The sequence below is a fragment of the Coregonus clupeaformis genome, chromosome 6 (genome assembly GCF_020615455.1).
Source record: "Coregonus clupeaformis isolate EN_2021a chromosome 6, ASM2061545v1, whole genome shotgun sequence".
Lineage (NCBI taxonomy): Eukaryota > Metazoa > Chordata > Actinopteri > Salmoniformes > Salmonidae > Coregonus > Coregonus clupeaformis.
The window spans coordinates 5,251,373-5,275,623 of NC_059197.1; the positions used below are offsets into that span (position 1 = coordinate 5,251,373).

General features: G+C 42.7%; 1 protein-coding gene across 4 annotated transcripts in view; it reads right to left on the bottom strand.

Moving 5' to 3' along the window:
- Nucleotides 1–24,251, bottom strand: part of LOC121567550 (huntingtin-interacting protein 1-like) — a 68,238-nt gene that overhangs the window by 35,562 nt on the left and 8,425 nt on the right. For all 4 annotated transcript variants that reach the window (XM_045217621.1, XM_045217617.1, XM_045217632.1 and 1 more), the window contains exons 2-4: nt 17,579–17,642; nt 16,899–17,041; nt 15,793–15,849 (exon numbers count right to left, since the gene is read on the bottom strand). In XM_045217621.1, coding sequence (XP_045073556.1) covers nt 15,793–15,849; nt 16,899–17,041; nt 17,579–17,642 — 264 coding nt within the window. The remainder of the gene's footprint in view (nt 1–15,792; nt 15,850–16,898; nt 17,042–17,578; nt 17,643–24,251) is intronic.

Here is a 24,251-nt window from a genome sequence, read left to right on the forward strand (position 1 = left end):
GTGGATTCTTTGCAGCAATTCGACCATGAAGGCCTGATTCACACAGTCTCCTCTGAACAGTTGATGTTGAGATGTGTCTGTGACTTGAACTCAGTGAAGCATTTATTTGGGCTACAATTTCTGAGGCTGGTAACTCTAATGAACTTCTCCTCTGCAGCAGAGGTAACTCTGGGTCTTCCATCCCTTTGGAGGTCCTCATGAGAGACAGTTTCATCATAGCGCTTGATGGTTTTTGCGACTGCACCTGAAGAAACGTTCAAAGTTCTTGACATTTTCCGTATTGACTGACCTTCATGTCTTAAAGTAATGATGGACTGTCGTTTCTCTTTGCTTTTTGAGCTGTTCTTTCCATAATATGGACTTGGTCTTTTACCAAATTGTGCTATCTTCTGTATACCACATCTACCTTGTCACAACACAACTGATTGGCTCAAACGCATTAAGGAAAGAAATTCCACAAATTAACTTTTAAGAAGGCACACCTGTTAATTGAAATGCATTCAGGTGACTACCTCATGAAGCTGGTTAAGAGAATGCCAAGAGTGTGCAAAGCTGTCATCAAGGCAAATGGTGGCTATTTGAAGTATATTTTGAAGTAAAAATATATTTTGATTTGTTTAACATTTTTTCCATCTGTGTTATTTCATAGTTTTGATGTCTTAACTATTATTATATAATGTAAAAAATAGTAAAAATAAAGAAAAACCCTTGAATGAGTAGGTGTGTCCAAACTTTTGACTGGTAGTGTACATTATATACATATACTATATACAACTTTATATAAAATATATACACCGTCTGTAGAGGTGCTAAATGCACATTCACATTCTCTCAAGATGCTGAGAGAACTACATCTTGTTCCTGAGTAAAAGTTTTGCCTACAATTGGTGTATCATTTTCAGTGGTGTAAAGTACTTACAGTTGAAGTCAGAAGTTTACATACACTTAGGTTGGAGTCATTAAAACCAGTTTTTCAACCACTCCACACATTTCTTGTTAACAAACTATAGTTTTGGCAAGTTGGTTATGACATCTACTTTGTGCATGACACAAGTAATTTTTCCAACAATTGTTTACAGACAGATTATTTCACTTATAATTCACTGTATCACAATTCCAGTGGGTCAGAAGTTTACATACACTAAGTTGACTGTGCCTTTAAACAGCTTGGAAAATTCCAGAAAATGATGTCATGGCTTTAGAAGCTTCTGATAGGCTAATTGACATCATTTGAGTCAATTGGAGGTGTACCTGTGGATGTATTTCAAGGCCTACCTTCAAACTCAGTGTCTCTTTGCTTGACATCATGGGAAAATCAAAAGAAATCAGCCAAGACCTCAGAAAAAAAATTGTAGACCTCCACAAGTCTGGTTCATCCTTGTGAGCAATTTCCAAACGCCTGAAGGTACCACGTTCATCTGTACAAACAATAGTACGCAAGTATAAACAACATGGGACCATGCAGCCGTCATACCGCTCAGGAAGGAGACACGTTCTGTCTCCTAGAGATGAATGTACTTTGGTGCGAAAAGTGCAAATCCATCCCAGAACAACAGCAAAGGACCTTGGGAAGATGCTGGAGGAAACAGGTACAAAAGTATCTATATCCACAGTAAAACGAGTCCTATATCGACATAACCTGAAAGGCCGCTCAGCAAGGAAGAAGCCACTGCTCCAAAACCGCCATAAAAAAGCCAGACTACGGTTTGCAACTGCACATGGGGACAAAGATCGTACTTTTTGGAGAATTGTCCTCTGGTCTGATGAAACTAAAATAGAACTGTTTGGCCATAATGACCATTGTTATGTTTGGAGGTAAAAGGGGGTCGCTTGCAAGCCGAAGAACACCATCCCAACCGTGAAGCACGGGGGTGGCAGCATCATGCTGTGGGGGTGCTTTGCTGCAGTAGGGACTGGTGCACTTCACAAAATAGATGGCATCATGATGAAGGAAAATGATGTGGATATATTGAAGCAACATCTCAAGATATCAGTCAGGAAGTTAAAGCTTGTCACAAATGGGTCTTCCAAATGGACAATGACCGCAAGCATACTTCCAAAGTTGTGGCAAAATGGCTTAAGGACAACAAAGTCAAGGTATTGGAGTGGCCATCACAAAGCCCTGACCTCAATCCTATAGAACATTTGTGGGCAGAACTGAAAAAGCGTGTGCCAGCAAGGAGGCCTACAAATCTGACTACACCAGCTCTGTCAGGAGGAATGGCCCAAAATTCACCCAATTTATTGTGGGAAGCTTCTGGAAGGCTACCCGAAACGTTTGACCCAAGTTAAACAATTTAAAGGTAATGCTACCAAATACTAATTGAGTGTATGTAAACTTCTGACCCACTGGGAATGTGATGAAATAAATAAAAGCTGAAATAAATCACTCTCTACTATTATTCTGACATTTAACATTCTTAAAATAAAATGGTGATCCTAACTGACCTAAGACAGGGATTTTTACTAGGATTAAATGTCAGGAATTGTGAAAAACTGAGTTTAAATGTATTTGGCTAAATGTATTTGGCTTTTACTTTTACTTCACTAAATTCCTAAAGAAAATAATGTACTTTTTATACTAAACACAAATGTTTCATTTGTAAATGATGTCTGAGTGTTGGAGTGTGCCCGTGACTATCCGTAAATAAAAAGGAAAAAAAGGAAAAGTGTGCTGTCTGGTTTGCTTAAAATAAGGAATTTGAAATGGTTCATACTTTTACTTTTGATACTTAAGTACATTTTAGCAATTCCATTTACTTTTAATACTTAAGTATATTTAAAAGCAAATACTTTTAGACTTTTACTCAAGTAGTATTTTATTGGGTGAATTTCACTTGAGTCATTTTCTATTAAGGTATCTTTACTTTTAGTCAAGTATGACAATTGAGTACTTTTTACACCACTGATCATTTTACTATAAGTAATGCTTAATTCTGCAGTTCCCTATTTGAAGGCCTATGGCGCACGTACAGTTAGGCCCTAAAGCTTAGGCTTACGCACTAATGCCAGATAGCCTAAAATAATTAAAGAAAAACTTCAATGTAGCATATAGAATTATACATTTAGGGATTTTTTAAGGTATTGTTTTCTCTTTATTCATCCACGCAATATTTCATGACCCTAAACCAGCCCACCCGCAGATATAACCACGGGGACTGCGGGTTATGACTCACCCCACACATCACTAGTGTGCGTGTGTATGTGTGTATATATATATATATATATATATATATATATATATATATGTGTGTGTGTGTGTGTGTGTGTGTGTGTGTGTGTGTGTGTGTGTGTGTGTGGCAAAGTGAATAGCCAGCTATGAAGTCAATTGCTTCTTCTCACTTCCCTTTCCTTGAGCCCTCAGTGTGATGTCACAACAGGAAGGAAGCAGTACTGACTGGTCATCAAGGTCACTCTCTCAGAGTCCTAGTATATTTTATACCATCAGCAAATACCAAGAGACCCAACTAAGTGTACTTCCAGGAAAAGGTTACTAGTCAGCATTAGTCCCTACTGCTCCCCCGCCCATCTTACTCACTGAATACATGGGCAGTAAACGGTTAGGCTTTTCCACTGTACTGCTGCAACCCAGAGGCAACTCTTTTGTTGAAACGTGGTTATTTCATGTAAAAATTTAACGTATGTCAAATCAACAGTCCTAAATCAATCATTCAACTGGATGGAAACATTTGTTTCCAAAAAAAAAAGAGTAAAGCTATAGTCTATACACAGTAGCACCATTAGGATACCATAACAACAGCGTGTGTTGTTGAGTCTGACACAGGTTGAGCAGGACCACATTGCTGTATGACTGTCACCTATTAGAATGTTGGTCACTCAGATGGCGACGGCAACACTAACTGACAGCAGACCAGCATGGACACACCACACTGATATGGTGTTGAAGGGAAATAATGATGGCATGGGGGTGATCATGATTTTACCCCCCAGTCAATGTACAATATATGACATGCGTGTTCTTAAATCACACCATATTCCCTATATTAGGACTGTGCCCGACCCAAAAAAATATTGGTCGACCGAAAGTAGTCTATTAAACTTGTATTTTTCCATATATAGACACACCCTATGTGTTTTAATAAAATCACCTATACTGAACAAAAATATAAATGCAACATGTAAAGTGTTGGTCCCATGTTTCATGAGCTGAAATAAAAGATCCCAGAATTTTTCCATACGCACAAAAAGCTTATTTCCCTCAAATTGTCACGCCCTGACATTTAATACCTGTTGTTTCTTGTTGGTTTGGTCAGGGTGTACATTCTATGTTTTGTATATCTATGTTGGCCGGGTGTGGTTCCCAATCAGAGGCAGCTGTCGATCGTTGTCTCCGATTGGGGATCATACTTATTTTGCCTACCTTTAGTTGTGGGATCTTGTTTCTGTGTGTTTGGCTTGTTTGATGTTTAGCCTTTAGGACTTCACGTTACGTTGCTTTTGTTGTTTTGTCGGTGTTTATATAATAAACGAACATGGACGCATACCACGCTGCACCTTGGTCCAATCCTTTACACGACGTACGTGCACAAATTTGTTTACATCTCTGTTAGTGAACATTTCTCGTTTGCCAAGATAATCTATCCACCTGACAGGTGTGGCATATCAAGAAGCTGATTAAACAGCATCATTACACAGGTGCACCTTGTGCTGGGGACAATAACAGGCCACTTTAAAATGTACAGTTTTGTCACACAACACCACAGATGTCTCAAGTTGAGGTAGCGCGCAATTGGCATGCTGACTGCAGGAATGTCCCCCAGAGCTGTTGCCAGAGAATTGAATGTTCATTTCTCTACCATAAGCCACCTCCAAAGTCATTTTAGAGAATTTGGCAGTACGTCGAACCGGCCTCACAACCACAGACCAAGTGTAACCACGCCAGCCCAGGACCTCCACATCCGGCTTCTTCACCTGTGGGATCGTCTGTGACCAGCCACCTGGTCAGCTGATGAAACTGAGGAGTATTTCTGTCTATAATAAAGCCCTTTTGTGTGGAAAAACTAATTCTGATTGGCTGGGCCTGGCTCCCCAGTGGGTGGGCCTGGCTCCCAAGTGGGTGGGTCTATGAACTCCCAGGCCCACCCATGGCTGCGCCCCTGCCCAGTCATGTGAAATCCATAGATTAGAGCCTAATGAATTTACTTAAATTGACTGATTTCCTTATATGAACTGCAACATGTTGTATTTCTAATTTTGTTAAGTATTTAAGCATTGAGCTTGTCTGATGCTTTAAGCGCACTGTTTGATTAAATAAGACACAAATGACTCAAGAGGGAGCCAGAGATCAAGATAACCAGAAGAAAGAAACCTTAACTTGACACAACCATCCTCCTCCTGCTCCTGCTGGCTTTCGCAGGTTCTGCCGTTAGTCTCCTGAATTTGCCATTAATAGGCTACACGAGGAGGCGGCAACCTTTTTCATGTGGAATTCCAATTTATCTTACCATTTCTACCGATCTGCGTGTCAGTTATGGTTTTCATTTGCACACTTTTGTGGAAGATTTTCATTTAATCTCAAAATCATTGTCAAGTGGTTAATAAAAATTATATCCAAATCTAAATGAAAATGATACAAACCTAAAAAAAGTAACTTCTATTACCATTGCCAACTATGTAAAAATAGCCTACATCAAGCCAACATCCTGATAAAAATAAATATCCTATGAATCACATTGGCTACGCGTGGCCTGTCTGCAACGAACTTGAAACATTGTTTCAACTTGGGTCTAGGGCTGTTGTGGTGACCGTATTACCGCCACACCGGTGGTCACAAGTCATGAAGGCAGTCAAATTCCACGTGACTGTTTAGTCACGGTAATTAGGCTTCTCCAAGCTCTGATGCTGCTGATGGTCATTAGTAGCCTACCAAACTTGCTAACTGCCTGGTACTCTATTGTACCTCTAATCACTCTGACATCAATGCAAATGTAATTGAAAAGCTAAATCAGACACTTCATGAGAGCCCATGAGTTCATGTTGCGCAACATTTCTATAGGCTATGCAATTGCGCAAGAAAACAGAGTGATGGCCGCTAATAAAAAGAGGAGGATCCCATCAGCTTTCTATAGGCTAGGCCTACTATACAGTGGGGAGAACAAGTATTTGATACACTGCCGATTTTGCAGGTTTTCCTACTTACAAAGCATGTAGAGGTCTGTAATTTTTATCATAGGTACACTTCAACTGTGAGAGACGGAATCTAAAACAAAAATCCAGAAAATCACATTGTATGATTTTTAAGTAATTCATTTGCATTTTATTGCATGACATAAGTATTTGATCACCTACCAACCAGTAAGAATTCCGGCTCTCACAGACCTGTTAGTTTTTCTTTAAGAAGCCCTCCTGTTCTCCACTCATTACCTGTATTAACTGCACCTGTTTGAACTCGTTACCTGTATAAAGGGCGGCAGGTAGCTTAGTGGTTAAGAGCGTTGTACCAGTAACCGAAAGGTCGCTGGTTCTAATCCCCGAGCCGACTAGGTGAAAAATCTGTTGATGTGCCCTTGAGCAAGGCACTTAACCCTAATTGCTCCTGTAAGTCGCTCTGGATAAGAGCGTCTGCTAAATGACCAATTATTTATTTATTTATTTATTTATTTATAAAAGAGACCTGTCCACACACTCAATCAAACAGACTCCAACCTCTCCACAATGGCCAAGACCAGAGAGCTGTGTAAGGACATCAGTGATAAAATTGTAGACCTGCACAAGGCTGGGATGGGCTACAGGACAATAGGCAAGCAGCTTGGTGAGAAGGCAACAACTGTTGGCGCAATTATTAGAAAATGGAAGAAGTTCAAGATGACGGTCAATCACCCTCGGTCTGGGGCTCCATGCAAGAGCTCACCTCGTGGGGCATCAATGATCATGAGGAAGGTGAGGGATCAGCCCAGAACTACACAGCAGGACCTGGTCAATGACCTGAAGAGAGCTGGGACCACAGTCTCAAAGAAAACCATTAGTAACACACTACGCCATCATGGATTAAAATCCTACAGCGCATGCAAGGTCCCCCTGCTCAAGCCAATGACCATCTGGATGATCCAGAGGAGGAATGGGAGAAGGTCATGTGGTCTGATGAGACAAAAATATAGCTTTTTGGTCTAAACTCCACTCGCCGTGTTTGGAGGAAGAAGAAGGATGAGTACAACCCCAAGAACACCATCCGTGAAGCATGGAGGTGGAAACATCATTCTTTGGGGATGCTTTTCTGCAAAGGGGACAGGACGACTGCACCATATTGAGGGGAGGATGGATGGGGTCATGTATCGCGAGATCTTGGCCAACAACCTCCTTCCCTCAGTAAGAGCATTGAAGATGGGTCGTGGCTGGGTCTTCCAGCATGACAACGACCCGAAACACACAGCCAGGGCAACTAAGGAGTGGCTCCGTAAGAAGCATTTCAAGGTCCTGGAGTGGCCTAGCCAGTCTCCAGACCTGAACCCAATAGAAAATCTTTGGAGGGAGCTGAAAGTCCGTATTGCCCAGCCACAGCCCCGAAACCTGAAGGATCTGGAGAAGGTCTGTATGGAGGAGTGGGCCAAAATTCCTGCTGCAGTGTGTGCAAAACTGGTCAAGACCTACAGGAAACATATGATCTCTGTAATTGCAAACAAAGGTTTCTGTACCAAATGTTAAGTTCTGCATTTCTGATGTATCAAATACTTATGTCATGCAATAAAATGCTAATTAATTACTTAAAAATCATACAATGTGATTTTCTGGATTTTTGTTTTAGATTCCGTCTCTCACATTTGAAGTGTACCTATGATAAAAATTACAGACCTCTACATGCTTTGTAAGTAGGAAAACCTGCAAAATCGGCAGTGTATCAAATACTTCTTCTCCCCACTGTATTTATTTCTCAACTTTCCTAATATTAAGCACATTGCTTCTCTTTACAACAGGAGTATAGCCTACCTGGCTGCCATGAAAATGAACCAAGGGGCCTCCCGAGTGGCGCAGCGGTCTAAGGCACTGGATCACAGTGTTGCAGCGTCACTACAGCCTAGGGTTCGATCCCAGGCTATGTCATTACAGGCCGTGATCGGGAGTCCCATAGGGCGGCGCATAATTAGCCCAGTGTCGTCCGGGTTAGGGGAGGGTTTGGCAGGGGGGGCTTTACTTGGCTCATCGCGCTCTAGCGACTCCTTGTGGTGGGCCGGGCGCCTGCAGGCTGACTTTGGTCGTCAGTTGAACAGTGTTTCCTCCGACACATTTGGTGTGGCTGGTTTCTGGGTTAAGCGAGCGGGTGTTAAGAAGCGTGGTTTGGCGGGTCATGTTTCAGAGGACACATGATTCGACCTTTGCCTCTCCCGAGCCCGTTGGGGAGTTGCAGCGAAGAGACAAGATCGTAATCACGAAATTGGGGAGAAAAAGGGTGTAAGAATTACACAAAAAATTAAATAAATTGAAAATGAACCAAGGGAAAAGCGGTCCTCCATTCGCTATTTAAGTGCATAGATGACATGTATTTTTTCCCCTGCCCGTGTTTCGAGATTGGACCATTATCATGCACCTTTCTAAATCAAAACTAATTTCACACATATTTATTTAGTATATGTAAAGACAAGATTAAATCAAGAATAGTCTGATGGGTGACAATATTAGCCTATCACTGAATGATGCCCAGCATAAAGACGATGCATTTTTTTTGCGACTTTTTCTAAATCATAGTCGCACACCTCATGTAGCCTAGCCCATAGGCCTATATGTTTTGATAAAGTTTGTATCACAACTAAAGTGGCCAAATAACTTCTAAAAAGCACATTAATCCGCTTTACAAGAGGTGTAGAGCCTAACTGGCATCCATAAGCAGCGCGTGAGTTTCAAGTTTGGGGAAGATATGTTTTCACCATAGAAATGCACCTTTATAATAAAAGCATTACATGCATAATCGCATTTGCGGTCACTTTTGATAATGGTGTTTTCCCGCTAATGGAACATTTGTGCTTATAGCCTACTGCCATGTGCGATTTGCTGCGCTTATAATGTGAAGAAATAGCCTAATGGTTTATCAACATTTTAAGCTAAACGTTCTGATCTGTTGCGTCAGCCACATTGCGTAAAAAATGTTTTGGGATGCTAGTGGTTGTATTCATTTGGGATCTATCGCATCCCACAACTGTCCAGACTATGTTTGGAATATTTATTTCTCGCACAGAATAGGTCAACTTTTGTACTATGGGGGATAGTAGATTGACATAGGCTAGTGCTTTTGCTGTTCGTTAGGACTACTCATCTTGTTGGCTGACGAAAAGCAAAATGTGGACAGCTCTTCCAATATGCACCTTGGAATTGGATAAGGAAGCGCGCAGTTGCGTCCCCGATGTGTCTGTCTTCACCTGTGAGAAATACCCGATCACGTGATGGAGAGCTGTGTGAGTGAGATGAGAGGTGATTTGGAGTGCACAGCCCTCAGGGAGAAGGGCACAATGCAGGACTCCGGGTCAAGGGCACAACGGCCACTGGCCGCAAAAGGCATGGATTTTGTTAGGGTGCATTACGGCCACACAAAGTGGATGCCGCCGTGAAATTCGAGGCATTATCAAGTGCTAGTGCTTGTGAAATTGTGAATGAGAGACTGATGAATTGTGTAAAGCCTGCGCAAAAAAACAAAGCAGAGCTCATGCCTTTCAAGCGACTTTTTTCAAATCAGCATTAGAGTCACATCATGCAGCCTTACAATGTATTAAAAATCTAAACATATAGTTACATTAATAACTCTAAATTAAGCATATAGGAGTACCTATTTCTTTGTTAATCGCTCAACAAAGAATAGCCGCATGTGCACACTCTCTCAAATTGTTTGGAGAAAATATCCTTTCTATTTTATTCAGCTTTGTTCAATTGTATTCTTCATACTATAAAATAATGCCAAATCTTGTCTGCTAAATGAACTAGTGTAGCCCACAGACATTTGGCATAGCCAGATCAGGACCTAACATAAGGACAACTCAGAGTATGCTATTCTGTTCTTCTGAAATAGACTACATTTTCTTCATATCATGCTTCTTCAGACCAGTCTAAAATAAATAATGGATTTATTGTGAAGGTGTAGGCTATATTACATGGATTTATTAGACTTTTTAAAACGCATCAGTGGCTTGTAGGCTATGTGTGGAAGCCAGGAGATGCTAAATGTGTTTATGTTCATTAACGGTCAATTACCGTGAGACCGACAGTTATTTGCTTGACAATCACCGGCTGACAACATTTTGTTGCCGCCACAGCCCTACTTGTGTCCAGCCTCAAGCTCCTGCTAGCAAACTTGCAGCATTGTATAAAATATTCTGCGCCCTCAGTTTCCTGCGCCAGAGAGCTTGGGACAGACACAGCTGTAGGCTATTTATGCAAGGGATAAGAAGTAATCAGGTAGGCCTATTTCATGACATTTCCACTGGATCAGAGCATGACATTTTTCCCTTTCACGCTGAGTGGTTACCGAAAGGGAGAGAGCTGGAAATATTTTCATTCTCAATGGATGTAAAAACAGACTTAATTTGCTTGCTGTTTGAGGTGAAGAAAACATTACTTTGAGAAGCTCCACAGCTGATTAGTGGTGGTGCATTAAGCCAATCAGAAATACTATCAGATCCCCAAATGGGCACATTTATATGCCTACATTTGCGCGCAGGCCAGGTAGCTTATAGGCCTACTTCTATGCGTAATGAACATTGACAGTAGTGCTCCTGTCAATGTTGAGTAAGGACTATAAAAACAATGATTAAATTGACAAATCTCGTAAATAGAATTAAATAAACCAAAACTTGTTCCTCATAAGTGTAACATAGGTTGTGCACTCTGCAAACAAACTGTCCACTCCGACAATGAGAACAATAAAAGACTGGAATAATAATATATTGAATGCATTAACAGAAGTTACCGTAGCCAAACAAACATTGTAGAAATTATAGGAACTAACGGTAAATGTACTACTGGTGATATACACTACCGTTCAAAAGTTTGGGGTCACTTAGAAATGTCCTTGTTTTCGAAAGAAAAGCAATTTTTTTGTCCATTAAAATAACATCAAATTGATCAGAAATACAGTGTAGACATTGTTAATGTTGTAAATGGCTATTGTAGCTGGAAACTGCTGATTTTTAATGGAATATCTACGTAGGCGTACAGAGGCCCATTATCAGCAACCATCAGTCCTGTGTTCCAATGGCACGTTGTGTTTGCTAATCCAAGTTTATCATTTTAGAAAGGCTAATTGATCATTAGAAAACCATTTTGCAATTATGTTAGCTGAAAACTGTTGTGCTGATTAAAGAAGCAATACAATTTCCACAGGTCTCTTCTTATTATTGGTGTCCTTTAGTAGTGGTTTCTTTGCAGCAATTCGACCACGAAGGCCTGATTCACACAGTCCCCTCTGAACAGTTGATGTTGAGATGTGTCTGTTACTTGAACTCTGTGAAGCATTTATTTGGGCTGCAATTTCTGAGGCTGGTAACTCTGATGAACTTACCCTCTGCAGCAGAGGTATCTCTGGGTCTTCCATTCCTGTGGTGGTCCTCATGAGAGACAGTTTCATCATAGTGCTTGATGGTTTTTGCGACTGCACTTGAACGTTAAAAGTTCTTGAAATGTTCCGGATTGACTGACCTTCATGTCTTAAAGTAATGATGGACTGTCATTTGTCTTTGCTTATTTGAGCTGTTCTTGCCATAATATGGACTTGGTCTTTTACCAAATAGGGCTATCTTCTGTATACCCCCCCGTACCTTGTCACAACACAACTGATTGGCTCAAACGCATTAAGAAGGAAAGAAATTCCACAAATTAACTTTTAAGAAGGTACACCTGTTAATTGAAATGCATTCAGGTGACTACCTCATGAAGCTGGTTAAGAGAATGCCAAGAGTGTGCAAAGCTGTCATCAAGGCAAAGGGTGGCTATTTGATTTGTTTAACACTTTTTTGGTTACTACATGATTCCATGTGCAATTTCATAGTGTTGATGCCTTCACTATTATTCTACAATGTAAAAAATAGTAAAAATAAAGAAAAACCCTTGAATGAGTAGGTGTGTCCAAACTTTTGACTGGTAGGGTATATAATTTACATATAAACTCACCAAAAAAAGAAACTCAAATCAAATTTTATTTGCCACATGCGCCGAATACAACAGGTGTAGACATTACCGTGAAATGCTTACTTACAGCCCTTAACCAACGATGCATTTATTCTTTAATAAAAAAGTAAAATAAAACAACAACAACAACATAAAAGTGTTGAGAAAAAAAGAGCAGAAGTAAAATAAAATAACAGTAGGGAGGCTATATACCAGGGGGGTACCGGTGAGATAATTAGTGAACATCCAAATAACTTCACAGATCTTCATGGTAAAGGGTTTAAACACTGTTTCCCATGCTTGTTCAATGAACCATAAACAATTCATGAACATGCACCTGTGGAACGGTCGTTTAGACACTAACAGCTTACAGACGGTAGGCAATTAAGGTCACAGTTATGAAAACTTAGGACACTAAAGAGGCCTTTCTACTGACTCTGACAAACACCAAAAGAAAGATGCCCAGGGTCCCTGCTCATCTGTGTGATCGTGCCTTAGGCATGCTGCAAGGAGGCATGAGGACAGCAGATGTGGCCAGGACAATAAATTGCAATGTCCGTACTGTGAGACGCCTAAGACAGCGCTACAGGGAGACAGTACGGACAGCTGATCATCCTCACAGTGGCAGACCACATGTAACAACACCTGCACAGGATCGGTACATCCAAACATCACACCTGTGGGACAGGTACAGGATGGCAACAACAACTGCCCGAGTTACACCAGGAACGCACAATACCTCCATCAGTGCTCAGACTGTCCGCAATAGGCTGAGAGAGGCTGGACTGAGGGCTTGTAGGCCTGTTGTAAGGCAGGTCCTCATCAGACATCACCGGCAACAACGTCGCCTATGGGCACAAACCCACCGTCGCTGGACCACACAGGACTGGCAAAAAGTGCTCTTCACTGACGAGTCGCGGATTTGTCTCACCAGGGGTGATGGTCGGATTCGCGTTTATCGTTGAAGGAATGAGCGTTACACCGAGGCCTGTACTCTGGAGCGGGATCGATTTGGAGGTGGAGGGTCCGTCATGGTCTGGGGCGGTGTGTCACAGCATCATTGGACTGAGCTTGTTGTCATTGCAGGCAATCTCAACGCTGTGCGTTACAGGGAAGACATCCTCCTCCCTCATGTGGTACCCTTCCTGCAGGCTCATCCTGACATGACCCTCCAGCATGACAATGCCACCAGTCATACTGCTCGTTCTGTGCGTGATTTCCTGCAAGACAGGAATGTCAGTGTTCTGCCATGGCCAGCGAAGAGCCCGGATCTCAATTCCATTGAGCACGTCTGGGACCTGTTGGATCGGAGGGTGAGGGCTAGGGCCATTCCCCCCAGAAATGTCTGGGAACTTGCAGGTGCCTTGGTGGAAGAGTGGGGTAACATCTCACAGCAAGAACTGGCAAATCTGGTGCAGTCCATGAGCAGGAGATGCACTGCAGTACTTAATGCAGCTGGTGGCCACACCAGATACTGACTGTTACATTTGATTTTGACCCCCCCTTTGTTCAGGGACACATTACTCAATTTCTGTTAGTCACATGTCTGTGGAACTTGTTCAGTTTATGTCTCAGTTGTTGAATCTTATGTTCATACAAATATTTACACATGTTAAGTTTGCTGAAAATAAACGCAGTTGACAGTGAGAGGACGTTTCTTTTTTTGCTGAGTTTATACAGTTGAAGTCGGAAGTTTACATACACCTTAGCCAAATACATTTAAACTCAGTTTTTCACAATTCCTGACATTTAATCCAGGTAAAAATTCCCTGTTTTAGGTCAGTTAGGATCACCACTTTATTTTAAGAATGTGAAATGTCAGAATAATAGTAGAGAATGATTTATTTCAGCTTTTATTTCTTTCATCACATTCCCAGTGGGTCAGAAGTTTACATACACTCAATTAGTATTTGGTAGCATTGCCTTTAAATTGTTTAACTTGGGTCAAACATTTGGGGTAGCCTTCCACAAGCTTCCCACAATAAGTTGGGTGAATTTTGGCCCATTCCTCCTGACAGAGCTGGTGTAACTGAGTCAAGTTTGTAGGCCTCCTTGCTCGCACACGCTTTTTCAGTTCTGCCCACTAATTTTCTATAGGATTGAGGTCACGGCTTTGTGATGGCCACTCCAATACCTTGACTTTGTTGTCCTTAAGCCATTTTGCCACAACTTTGGAAGTATGCTTGGGGTCATTGTCCATTTGGAATACCCATTTGCGACCAAGCTTTAACTTCCTCACTGATGTCTTGAGACGTTGCTTCAATATATCCACATAATTTTCCTTCATCATGATGCCATCTATTTTGTGAAGTGCACCAGTCCCTACTGCAGCAAAGCACCCCCACAGCATGATGCTGCCATCCCCGTGCTTCACGGTTGGGATGGTGTTCTTCGGCTTGCAAGCCACCCCCTTTTTCCTCCAAACATAACGATGGTCATTATGGCCAAACAGTTCTATTTTTGTTTAATCAGACCAGAGGACATTTCTCCAAAAAGTACGATCTTTGTCCCCATGTGCAGTTGCAAACCGTAGTCTGGCTTTTTTATGGCAGTTTTGGAGCAGTGGCTTCTTCCTTGCTGAGCGGCCTTTCAGGTTATGTCGATATAGGACTCGTTTTACTGTGGATATAGATACTTTTGTACCTGTTTCCTCCAGCATCTTCCCAGGGTCCTTTGCTGTTGTTATGGGATTGATTTGCACTTTTCGCACCAAAGTACGTTCATCTCTAGGAGACAGAACGCGTCTCCTTCCTGAGCAGTATGACGGCTGCGTGGTCCCATGGTGTTTATACTTGCGTACTATTGTTTGTAAAGATGAACATGGTACCTTCAGGCGTTTGGAAATTGCTCCCAAGGATGAACCAGACTTGTGGAGGTTTACAAATTTTTTCTGAGGTCTTGTCTGATTTCTTTAGATCTTCCCATGATATCAAGGAAAGAGGCACTGAGTTTGAAGGTAGGCCTTGAAATACAACCACAGGTACACCTCCAATTGACTCAAATTATGTCAATTAGCCTATCAGAAGCTTCTAAAGCCATGACATCATTTTCTGGAATTTTCCAAGCTGTTTAAAGGCACAGTCAACTTAGTGCATGTAAACTTCTGACCCACTGGAATTGTGATACAGTGAATTATAAGTGAAATAATCTGTCTGTAAACAATTGTTGGAAAAATTACTTGTGTCATGCACAAAGTAGATGTCCTAACCAACTTGCCAAAACTATAGTTTGTTAACAAGAAATTTGTGGAGTGGTTGAAAAACGAGTTTTAATGACTCCAACCTAAGTGTATGTAAACTTCCGACTTCAACTGTATATACATATTTGACAGTGAGAGGACGTTTCTTTTTTTGCTGAGTTTATATATATATATACATATTTGCTACTGCTCAACTAAATAAAATGTTGGTCGACCAACAGCCTATCGACCAAATAATTGACCAGTCGACTGGAGTCAGCCCTTCCCTATATAGTGCACTACCTCTGAGCAGGGCCAATAGGGCTCTTGTCAAACTTAATGCACTATATAGGGAATAGGGTGCCATTTCCGACGCAGCCAATGTGTCCATGCCAGCCTGCCGGTTAAGAGTGGTAGACATGATGACTGGGGCTGAGAGTTTTTCCTTGTCTGGATGGAAAACCTTAGGGCCCTAATGGCAACCATCAGTGCTGTGTTCTGATCCTTACCCACATTCTGCTCATGTCACTCAAGTCAGCCTTGTTCCTCATCGAGTCCTTTATCACCTGAACACACACAGAGACAGAAAGAGAATTTAGACAAGGCTGAAGCCACAAGCCAAACATTCAGAATCTTGCTGATACAACAGAGAGAGCACTACACGTGAAGTTGTACTGTATGCATTGTGTGGGTGTGTTCAAGAAGGCCAGTGTGTGGGCAATTGCCTGGGTGCTCAGAAGTGAATGAATGTGTATGGGGGTGTGTGAACAGCACTATGCTGATCATTTAAATGATGCTAGTCCTTGGAGGTTGTAGCTACTGTGGCTAAACTGGTGGTTGTCATCTCACTGTAGAGTATTCTGAATTAAGTGCAAATCTCAAATGATATTCCCTATGGGCCAGTTTCTTGAACACAGATTAAGCCTAGTCCTGGACTAAACAGCATGGTCAATGGAGAATCTCCATTTAAAATCAGTTTTTTTTGTCCAGGATTAAACTTAATCTGTTTCCGGGAAACCGCCCCTATATTTAGTTGACCTAAACCTTATTTTACCAGGTAAATTAACTGAAAACACATTCTCATTTACAGCAGTGACCTGGGAAAGAGTTGCAGGGGAGAGGAGTTGAAATTAGCCAATTGGAAGCTCGGGATGAGGAGGGCCAGATTAGGAATTAAGACAGGGCGACCAGGGTTAACACCCCTAGTCTTGGGATAAGTGTTGTGGGATCTTAGTGATCACAGAGCATCAGAATCTCAGTTTTACTTCCAGCAGGATCTGGTCTCCCATTCAAGGACCAACCCTGGCCCTACCCTGCTTAGCTTCAAACCAAATCCAGCAGAGTAATATACAGGGAATATTGTATCATTTCAGACCTCTTGAGCACAAGTCTATGGAGAGATGGGCATGTCCCTGGCGTGCAGTATGTTCAGGGTTGTGTTCATTAGGCACCAAACGAAAGAAAACGGAGTGAAACAGGGAGGAACTAACGAGTCTTGTCCAATAACAAATGCTAATTTCCGTTTTCTGTTGCAAAATGTTTTCTAAAGTTTTCTATTGCATGCCTTAAAAAGGTATGCGTTCCATCAGGGCTGTGTTGGTGGGTTCAGACTTACATTGGGATGGCCGTCTCGCAGCAGCTTGTGGAAGACGTGGCAGAACTTCCAGCAGAGCACCGCATTGCTGGAGAGCGGCAGCCGGTTGACCGCCGCCCAGAAGGTGTGGGCGCCCTTCTCATGGTGGGTCCCCAGGATACAGGGTGAGACGGACCAGTCAAGGAGAAACACACAGGAGATGGCAGAGAGAGCACACACTCTGACGAAGGCTGCTGGGGGGGGGGTTAATATAGAGAGGTGTTTTGCTTGCCTATTCAACTTTCACTGTTCTCTCAAGAGGGGCTAAAAATCTCCCACATATCTCTGATCATATCTCACAGAAAGACCGTACAGAGCAGTCTGTCTCTCGGTCCCTTTCTCGCTCTCACACACACACACACAAATTAATGGCCTGGTCCCGGCAGACATCAGGGTCACGTTACATTATTGTTTTTGTTTTGCACGAACATAACCCTGAGTCATGAAGGAACAATTAAGAGCTTCCACAAACACATGGGCGTCAACATTAACACAGCTCTCCTTCCTCTATCGTCAGAGAAAAACAGATTCTATCCAACACACACACACACACACACACACGCTCCCACTACGCACACACACACACTGCGCAACTAACACAGACACTGCACACACAGCGCCACACACACACAGCGACACACCCGGCTCCACAAAGAGGATATTCCTGGCATGCTTCTCTTTGACAACGACCTCCTGCGTGTTGATGGCCTTGTTGATGCTCACAGCCTGTGCAGAGGAGGAAGTGGAGGAGAGGGAGAGAGGAAAGAGACAGAAAACACCAATCAGTGCAATGCTTTTCACTTGTCACTCGGGGAACACACCACACACACACACACACCACACACACACACAGAATTCTTTATTTGGAGTATCCCTTTCAGGCCTATTTGATCTCGGCCTCCATCTGAGAGAAAAAGCAGCCCCTCTATGCACCTCCACCTCCTCCCCTTCTCTGATCCTTTAAAAAAATCAGGGATGGGCAACTTTGATGGGGGGGGGGGTTACAAATAATCTGAACCTATGAGGGGCCGCAGTGACTCGCAGGTCTGCATACCCACGTCCATACCCACACATGCAGTCAGAGCCGGCCCTAGCCTTTTGGGGACCCTTAGCTAAACTTGGGGCCCCCCACTGTGATTTTTTTTTTTGTGGCCCCCCACAGCAGAGAGAACGTTTTTGAGTAAAATTCTTACAATTCTACACATTCTGCCAAGGGGCGAAGAGAAAATGTTGCAGTTTTAAAGCAAGTTTGATGCCATTCTACACATTTTGCCATGGGGCGGAGAGAAATGTTTGCAGTTTTTAAGCTTATTTCCTGCAATTCTACAAAATGTGCCATGACTTATGTCATGTTAATATGATATCTGAGTGAGAGTGGCTTACAAAATCAATGGGGGCCACCCCGGTCCATAATTACTACAAGTTTAGATTGCTGGCTAGAGTAACTTACCAATCAAAATGTTTTGTGCTGACATGGGCTAATTGAGTGACTGTCAGTGACTGACATAACAAGAGAAAAACTTCTGATGCACATCCACATTTTGAAATGGCACCTTGTGTATTCTACTATTCTAACTCTCAACAGTAAGTTGAGACCTCGACTGAGTTCCTAATTATTTTCTTTTTTAGAAATTGATCTCTGGGCCTACAAACGGGGTTGGGCCGCCAGTTGCCCATCTCTGCTTTAAATTAATAGCTGGGTCACATTTAGCATGTTCTCCGACAAAGAACAGTGATATGGAGGTCTGAAGTGGAGTGGCTGGGGGGGGGTCATGAAAGGACAGGCCAGGTTGAATAATGTCCTGAGTCCTCTCTGGGATGGGAAGCAGAGGATGATAAATCATCACAGGTCCATTTCACTGGTGGTTCACTGGGAGCGCAGGCAGTTTGTTGGTTTCACACAAAGGAATAACTTGCTGGCCATGGCATTCAGAGGAATAGCCTAGGAGTAGTACACTCCACAGTCATGCTTGGTTGGAGTAAAGTGCACACCAGAAGTGTACGATGAGGAAGTCACAAGTCGAACCCCCAAAATGTATATTCTGAGTGATCATTTGGACACCTTGTTCATTTGGACATGTAGATTGTTTCTATAATGATCAAATCAACAAAACGGTATACTCACTAGGGGTGCAAGAGTCATCACAAGAGTAGACAAAATAGCCTATGTTTATTTCTGTATTTTTCTCTCAGCCTCATTACAAATGGCATATTCACAGCTCAAGGTGACAAAGAAGGGCTTTGTATTGACAAGATCGATTCACAGGGTGACTGTCTAATTAGGTCACAGCTGTGCCTTCTGAAGAGGAGGAGGAGGACAAGGAGGAAGAGAGGAATGCGGAGCTGGCCAACATCTCTCAACACACACTGCTCCGTGGTTCAAATTCCACTCCATCCATGTCTCTGTGCTTAGCTTGTAGCCCTGCAGAGGATGAACCACAAACCATGCTCAGATCTACTAGCCATGCCTTCTATCATTAAACATACATGCAGGGTTGATATGGTCACTGGTGCTACATGTTGTTACATAATCAAGCACAAGCCAAGAGATGTGTGTGTGTGTATGCCATCATGTCAACACTGCACACAGAGCCATATATCCGTCCAAAGTCTCCTATGGTTGGACAAAGGACAACATCTCATATCTGGATTCCACTTGGATAGAAATACTGCAAATACAGTCGAACACATTCAGCATCTTCTTTACTGAACAAAAATATAAACGCAACATGCAGCAACAATTTCAAAGATTTTACTGAGTTACAGTTCATATAAGGAAATCGGTCAATTGAAATAAGTAAATTAGGCCCTAATCTATGGATTTCACATAACTGGTAATACAGATATGCATCTGTTGGTCACAGATATCTTTTTTTAAAGCTAGGGGCGTGGATCAGAAAACCAGTCAGTATCTGGTGTGACCACCATTTATTTGCATCATGCAGAGCGACATCTCCTTTGCATAGAGTTGATCAGGCTGTTGATTGTGGCCTGTGGAATGTTGACCCATTCCTCTTAAAATAGCTGTGCGAAGTTGCTGGATATTGGCGGGAACTGGAACACGCTGTCGTACATGTCGATCCAGAGCATCCCAAACATGCTCAATGGGTGACATGTCTGGTGAGTATGCAGGCCATGGAAGAACTGATATATTTTCAACTTCCAGGGATTGTGTACAGATCCTTGCGACATGGGGCCGTGCATTATGCTGAAACATGGGGTGATGGCGGCAGATGAATGGCACGACAATGGGCCTCAGGATCTCGTCACGGTATCTCTATGCATTCAAATTTCCATTGATAAAATGCAAATTGTGTTCGTAGCCTACAGTGAGGGAAAAAAGTATTTGATCCCCTGCTGATTTTGTACGTTTTCCCACTGACAAAGAAATGATCAGTCCATAATTTTTTAATGGTAGGTTTATTTGAACAGTGAGACAGAATAACAAAACAAAAATCCAGAAAAACACATGTCAAAAATGCTATAAATTGATTTGCATTTTAATGAGGGAAATAAGTATTTGAACCCCTCTCAATCAGAAAGATTTCTGCTAAGGGGACAGGACAACTTCACCGCATCAAAGGGACGATGGACGGGGCCATGTACCGTCAAATCTTGGGTGAGAACCTCCTTCCCTCAGCCAGAGCATTGAAAATGGGTCGTGGATGGGTATTCCAGCATGACAATGACCCAAAACACACGGCCAAGGCAACAAAGGAGTGGCTCAAGACGAAGCACATTAAGGTCCTGGAGTGACCTAGCCAGTCTCCAGACCTTAATCCCATAGAAAATCTGTGGAGGGAGCTGAAGGTTCGAGTTGCCAAACGTCAGCCTCGAAACCTTAATGACTTGGAGAAGATCTGCAAAGAGGAGTGGGACAAAATCCCTCCTGAGATGTGTGCAAACCTGGTGGCCAACTACAAGAAACGTCTGACCTCTGTGATTGCCAACAAGGGTTTTGCCACCAAGTACTAAGTCATGTTTTGCAGTGGGGTCAAATACTTATTTCCCTCATTAAAATGCAAATCAATCTATAACATTTTTGACATGCGTTTTCTGGATTTTTATGTTGTTATTCTGTCTCTCACTGTTCAAATAAACATACCATTAAAATTATAGACTGATCATGTCTTTGTCAGTGGGCAAACGTACAAAATCAGCAGGGGATCAAATACTTTTTTCCCCTCACTGTATGCCTGCCCATACCATAAACCCAAGGCCACCATGGAGCACTCTGTTCACAATGTTGACATCAGCAAACCGCTTGCCCACACAACGCCATACACATGGTCTGCGGTTGTGAGGCCGGTTGGACATACTGTCAAATTCTCTAAAACGACGTTGGAGGCGGCTTATGGTAGAGACATTAATGAACATTCAATTCTCTGGCAACAGCTCTCGCGGACATTCCAACAGTCAGCATGCCAACTGTGTTGTGTGACAAAACTGCACGTTTTAGAGTGGCCTTTTATTGTCCCCAGCACGAGGTGCAGCTGTGTAATGATCATGCTGTTTAATCAGCTTCTTGATATGCCACACCTGTCAGGTGGATGGATTATCTTGGCAAAGGAGAAATGCTCACTAACAGGGATGTAAACAAATGTGGAAAAAAATTGAGAGAAATAAAATTTTTGAGCATATGGAACATTTCTGGGATCTTTTACTTCAGCACATGAAACATGGGACCAACACTTTACATGTTGCGTTTATATTTTTGTTCTGTGTAAAAATAGTGTCTACTCTTACATTTCAGTTAAAACCCCACATAATTTCTTCCCTTCATTTTTTTTCTTCTTCTAAAAACCAAGGAACGATGGAAGGCTCCCAGCACTTGTGCAAGCGGTTCCCACACAGGAACGGCCCAATTAGTCCACAGAGCGACTTTGTCATCCGTCTGAAAGAGAGTGCCAGCTGCCCAGGACTCCTGGCAAGCCAATGGGACTAGAAGCTGGAGCGGCTCGCTGGCATCGACAGGCCTATTAACTCATCCCATCGCAGCATGGGCAGCCGATGAAGTGAGATGGTGACTGCTATCAAATTAAATTAGGAGGTGAGAAACAGACGGTGGTGGTGGGTGTGTTGGGGTTGGGGTAGGTTAGACAGAGGATGAGGCTTGCCTCACAGACAGACTAGTCTGGACTGGGACCCCTATGTCATGCACAGAGAACTCTAGAGGCCTCTCTCGTCGCCATTGATATGCTAGTCCTCGCCTGGCTGTGTGGCAGTGGCACTGTCAAGAAACAAACCCTAACGGCCTACACACTTGTTGATCTTAAAGGATAGGTGCAAGCAATATGGGGAAAACTCCACCCAGCCTATCAGAAGGCAAGGTGAAGGAATTACCATACTGCTTAAACCTATCAGATCCTTTGAGATCTACAGGAGTGCCAAGGCCTTAGGGGTGGATTTTGGATTCAGCATGAGCCTGTTTTGTCTAGTACTGCACAGGACCCAGCCGGTGCCTTAAAAGCCGCCCAGTCAGTGCCCGTTTAATAATGCAGTGATCTCTCATTGATGAGTCATTTCCCCAAAGAAAGCATTTGAATAATGGTTGACTGCTTGACATGAACATGACTAACATCCAATGGCATAATGGGGAAAAAATTGTATTCCAAGCTTTTCCTGCAGACATATCGGTACTAGGACACTAGATGATTATGACGACAACGCAGTATATTTATATCACTGCTCTAGGAAACTTGTTGAACAGCAGAATAAACTTAATGATGGTCCAAAAACATCTGCATTTAGAGATAGCACCCTCTACTCCTGTGCAACAAAAAGTCTGATCGATTGAATCAATCAAATAACGTAATCAATCCAATCAAAATAATAGTCTAAATAATGAAACCTGGGTTCTCAAGAGTTTGGGGAGCTGCCATCCTTACATGACCTACATGGCTGACAGGGAAGAAGAGTGCTTTTCCGGTGGTGGTCTTGATAGTGTTTTAGATTATCTGCTGATCACGCAGTGCTGAAACCAAACCAAAACACAAGCAGGGGCCAAGCAGCACACACTATTCCCTGTTCCCACAGCACAGTGCTTTTATCAGGCACCATGGACTGGAGGTGCATGGTGGGCTGCTGCGGTGGTACTGCTAAGTCTTGCCCACCACCTCAAGAGGAATGGGTAAACAGGGAAGGGTGGAGGGAGGGAATGAAAACAGGAAACATGGATCGCTGCCTGTGAATGCGTCGGCACTGTACACGGAGGTGCTGTGGTGCGGAGAGGGTCAGTGGGTCTGGGGGGTGGTAGAGAGCAGGGGGAGAGGGGCACTCAGTCAGGCTTGCTGTCTTGGCACACCCTGTCCTGACGAAAAATGTACCCAGCTCCTCCCCTCTTCCTCCACCTCCTCCTCAGGCCTAGTACCCTGTGCCAACCCAAACAGACCTCACAGCTCCCCTTTCCAGCTCCCCTTTTATAATGTTTCCTTTGCCAGCCTCTTCCAGGTGGCCCCAAAGGTCAACTGGACATACTTTAAAACTTTTACCCCCCTACCTGAGGACACACAAGCACACACAATTTGTAGCTGTTTGACACTAATAGTGCTCTCCTGCTGACAAGGATTGCTTTAGATGGACATTTTGAAATAACAAAAAAGACCTACTAGCCACTTACTGAAAGGTTACTCACTTCACATTACGTCACACTAGACAAGACTGTGAAATAACAGTCATCCTACTATGCACTTAAAAACACACACCTTTTTTGGAAGCAAATTTGAAAACTGAAAACCAAGCATATTATTAATGTCCCTCAAAGCAACAAGCTGTAAAGCTATAGAGAGTAAAAGCGAGAGGGTTTAGGTTATATTATTTCTTCAGGTTGGAACTCCACCCCTTTTAAAATGTCAGTACACTAAAAAGGGCCCTCTGTGTTACTTGTTTCGATAAAGGACCGTTTTACAAATTTGCTCACATCGATATCCGCTCCCATGGAACACTCACTCTACACCTCTTTAAGAGCCTGGCACGGTGGGGAAAGGAAACATAAAAGACAATCCCTCCAGCATGGCCACTCTTCCTGTCTATGTGAACACACAGCCAACATGGATTAGACCAGGGTTGTGTTCATTATGGCACACCGTAGGAAAATGTTTTGCAACAGAAAATGAGTGTTCTTATTGGACAAGTTTAGGTAGTCCCTCCCCGTTTAAGTCAAGAGTTTTTCCTGGTCAGGTCATGTGCTCAGAAAAGAACTCTGGACCTTACTCAGGACCAAAGTATGACAAAATACTGTGAATATAAAGCTGTCCAGAATCAAACTGGTAGGCCTAAATATTTTTACACCGAATAGGTATATATATATATATAACTACTGTATTGTCGCCCTAC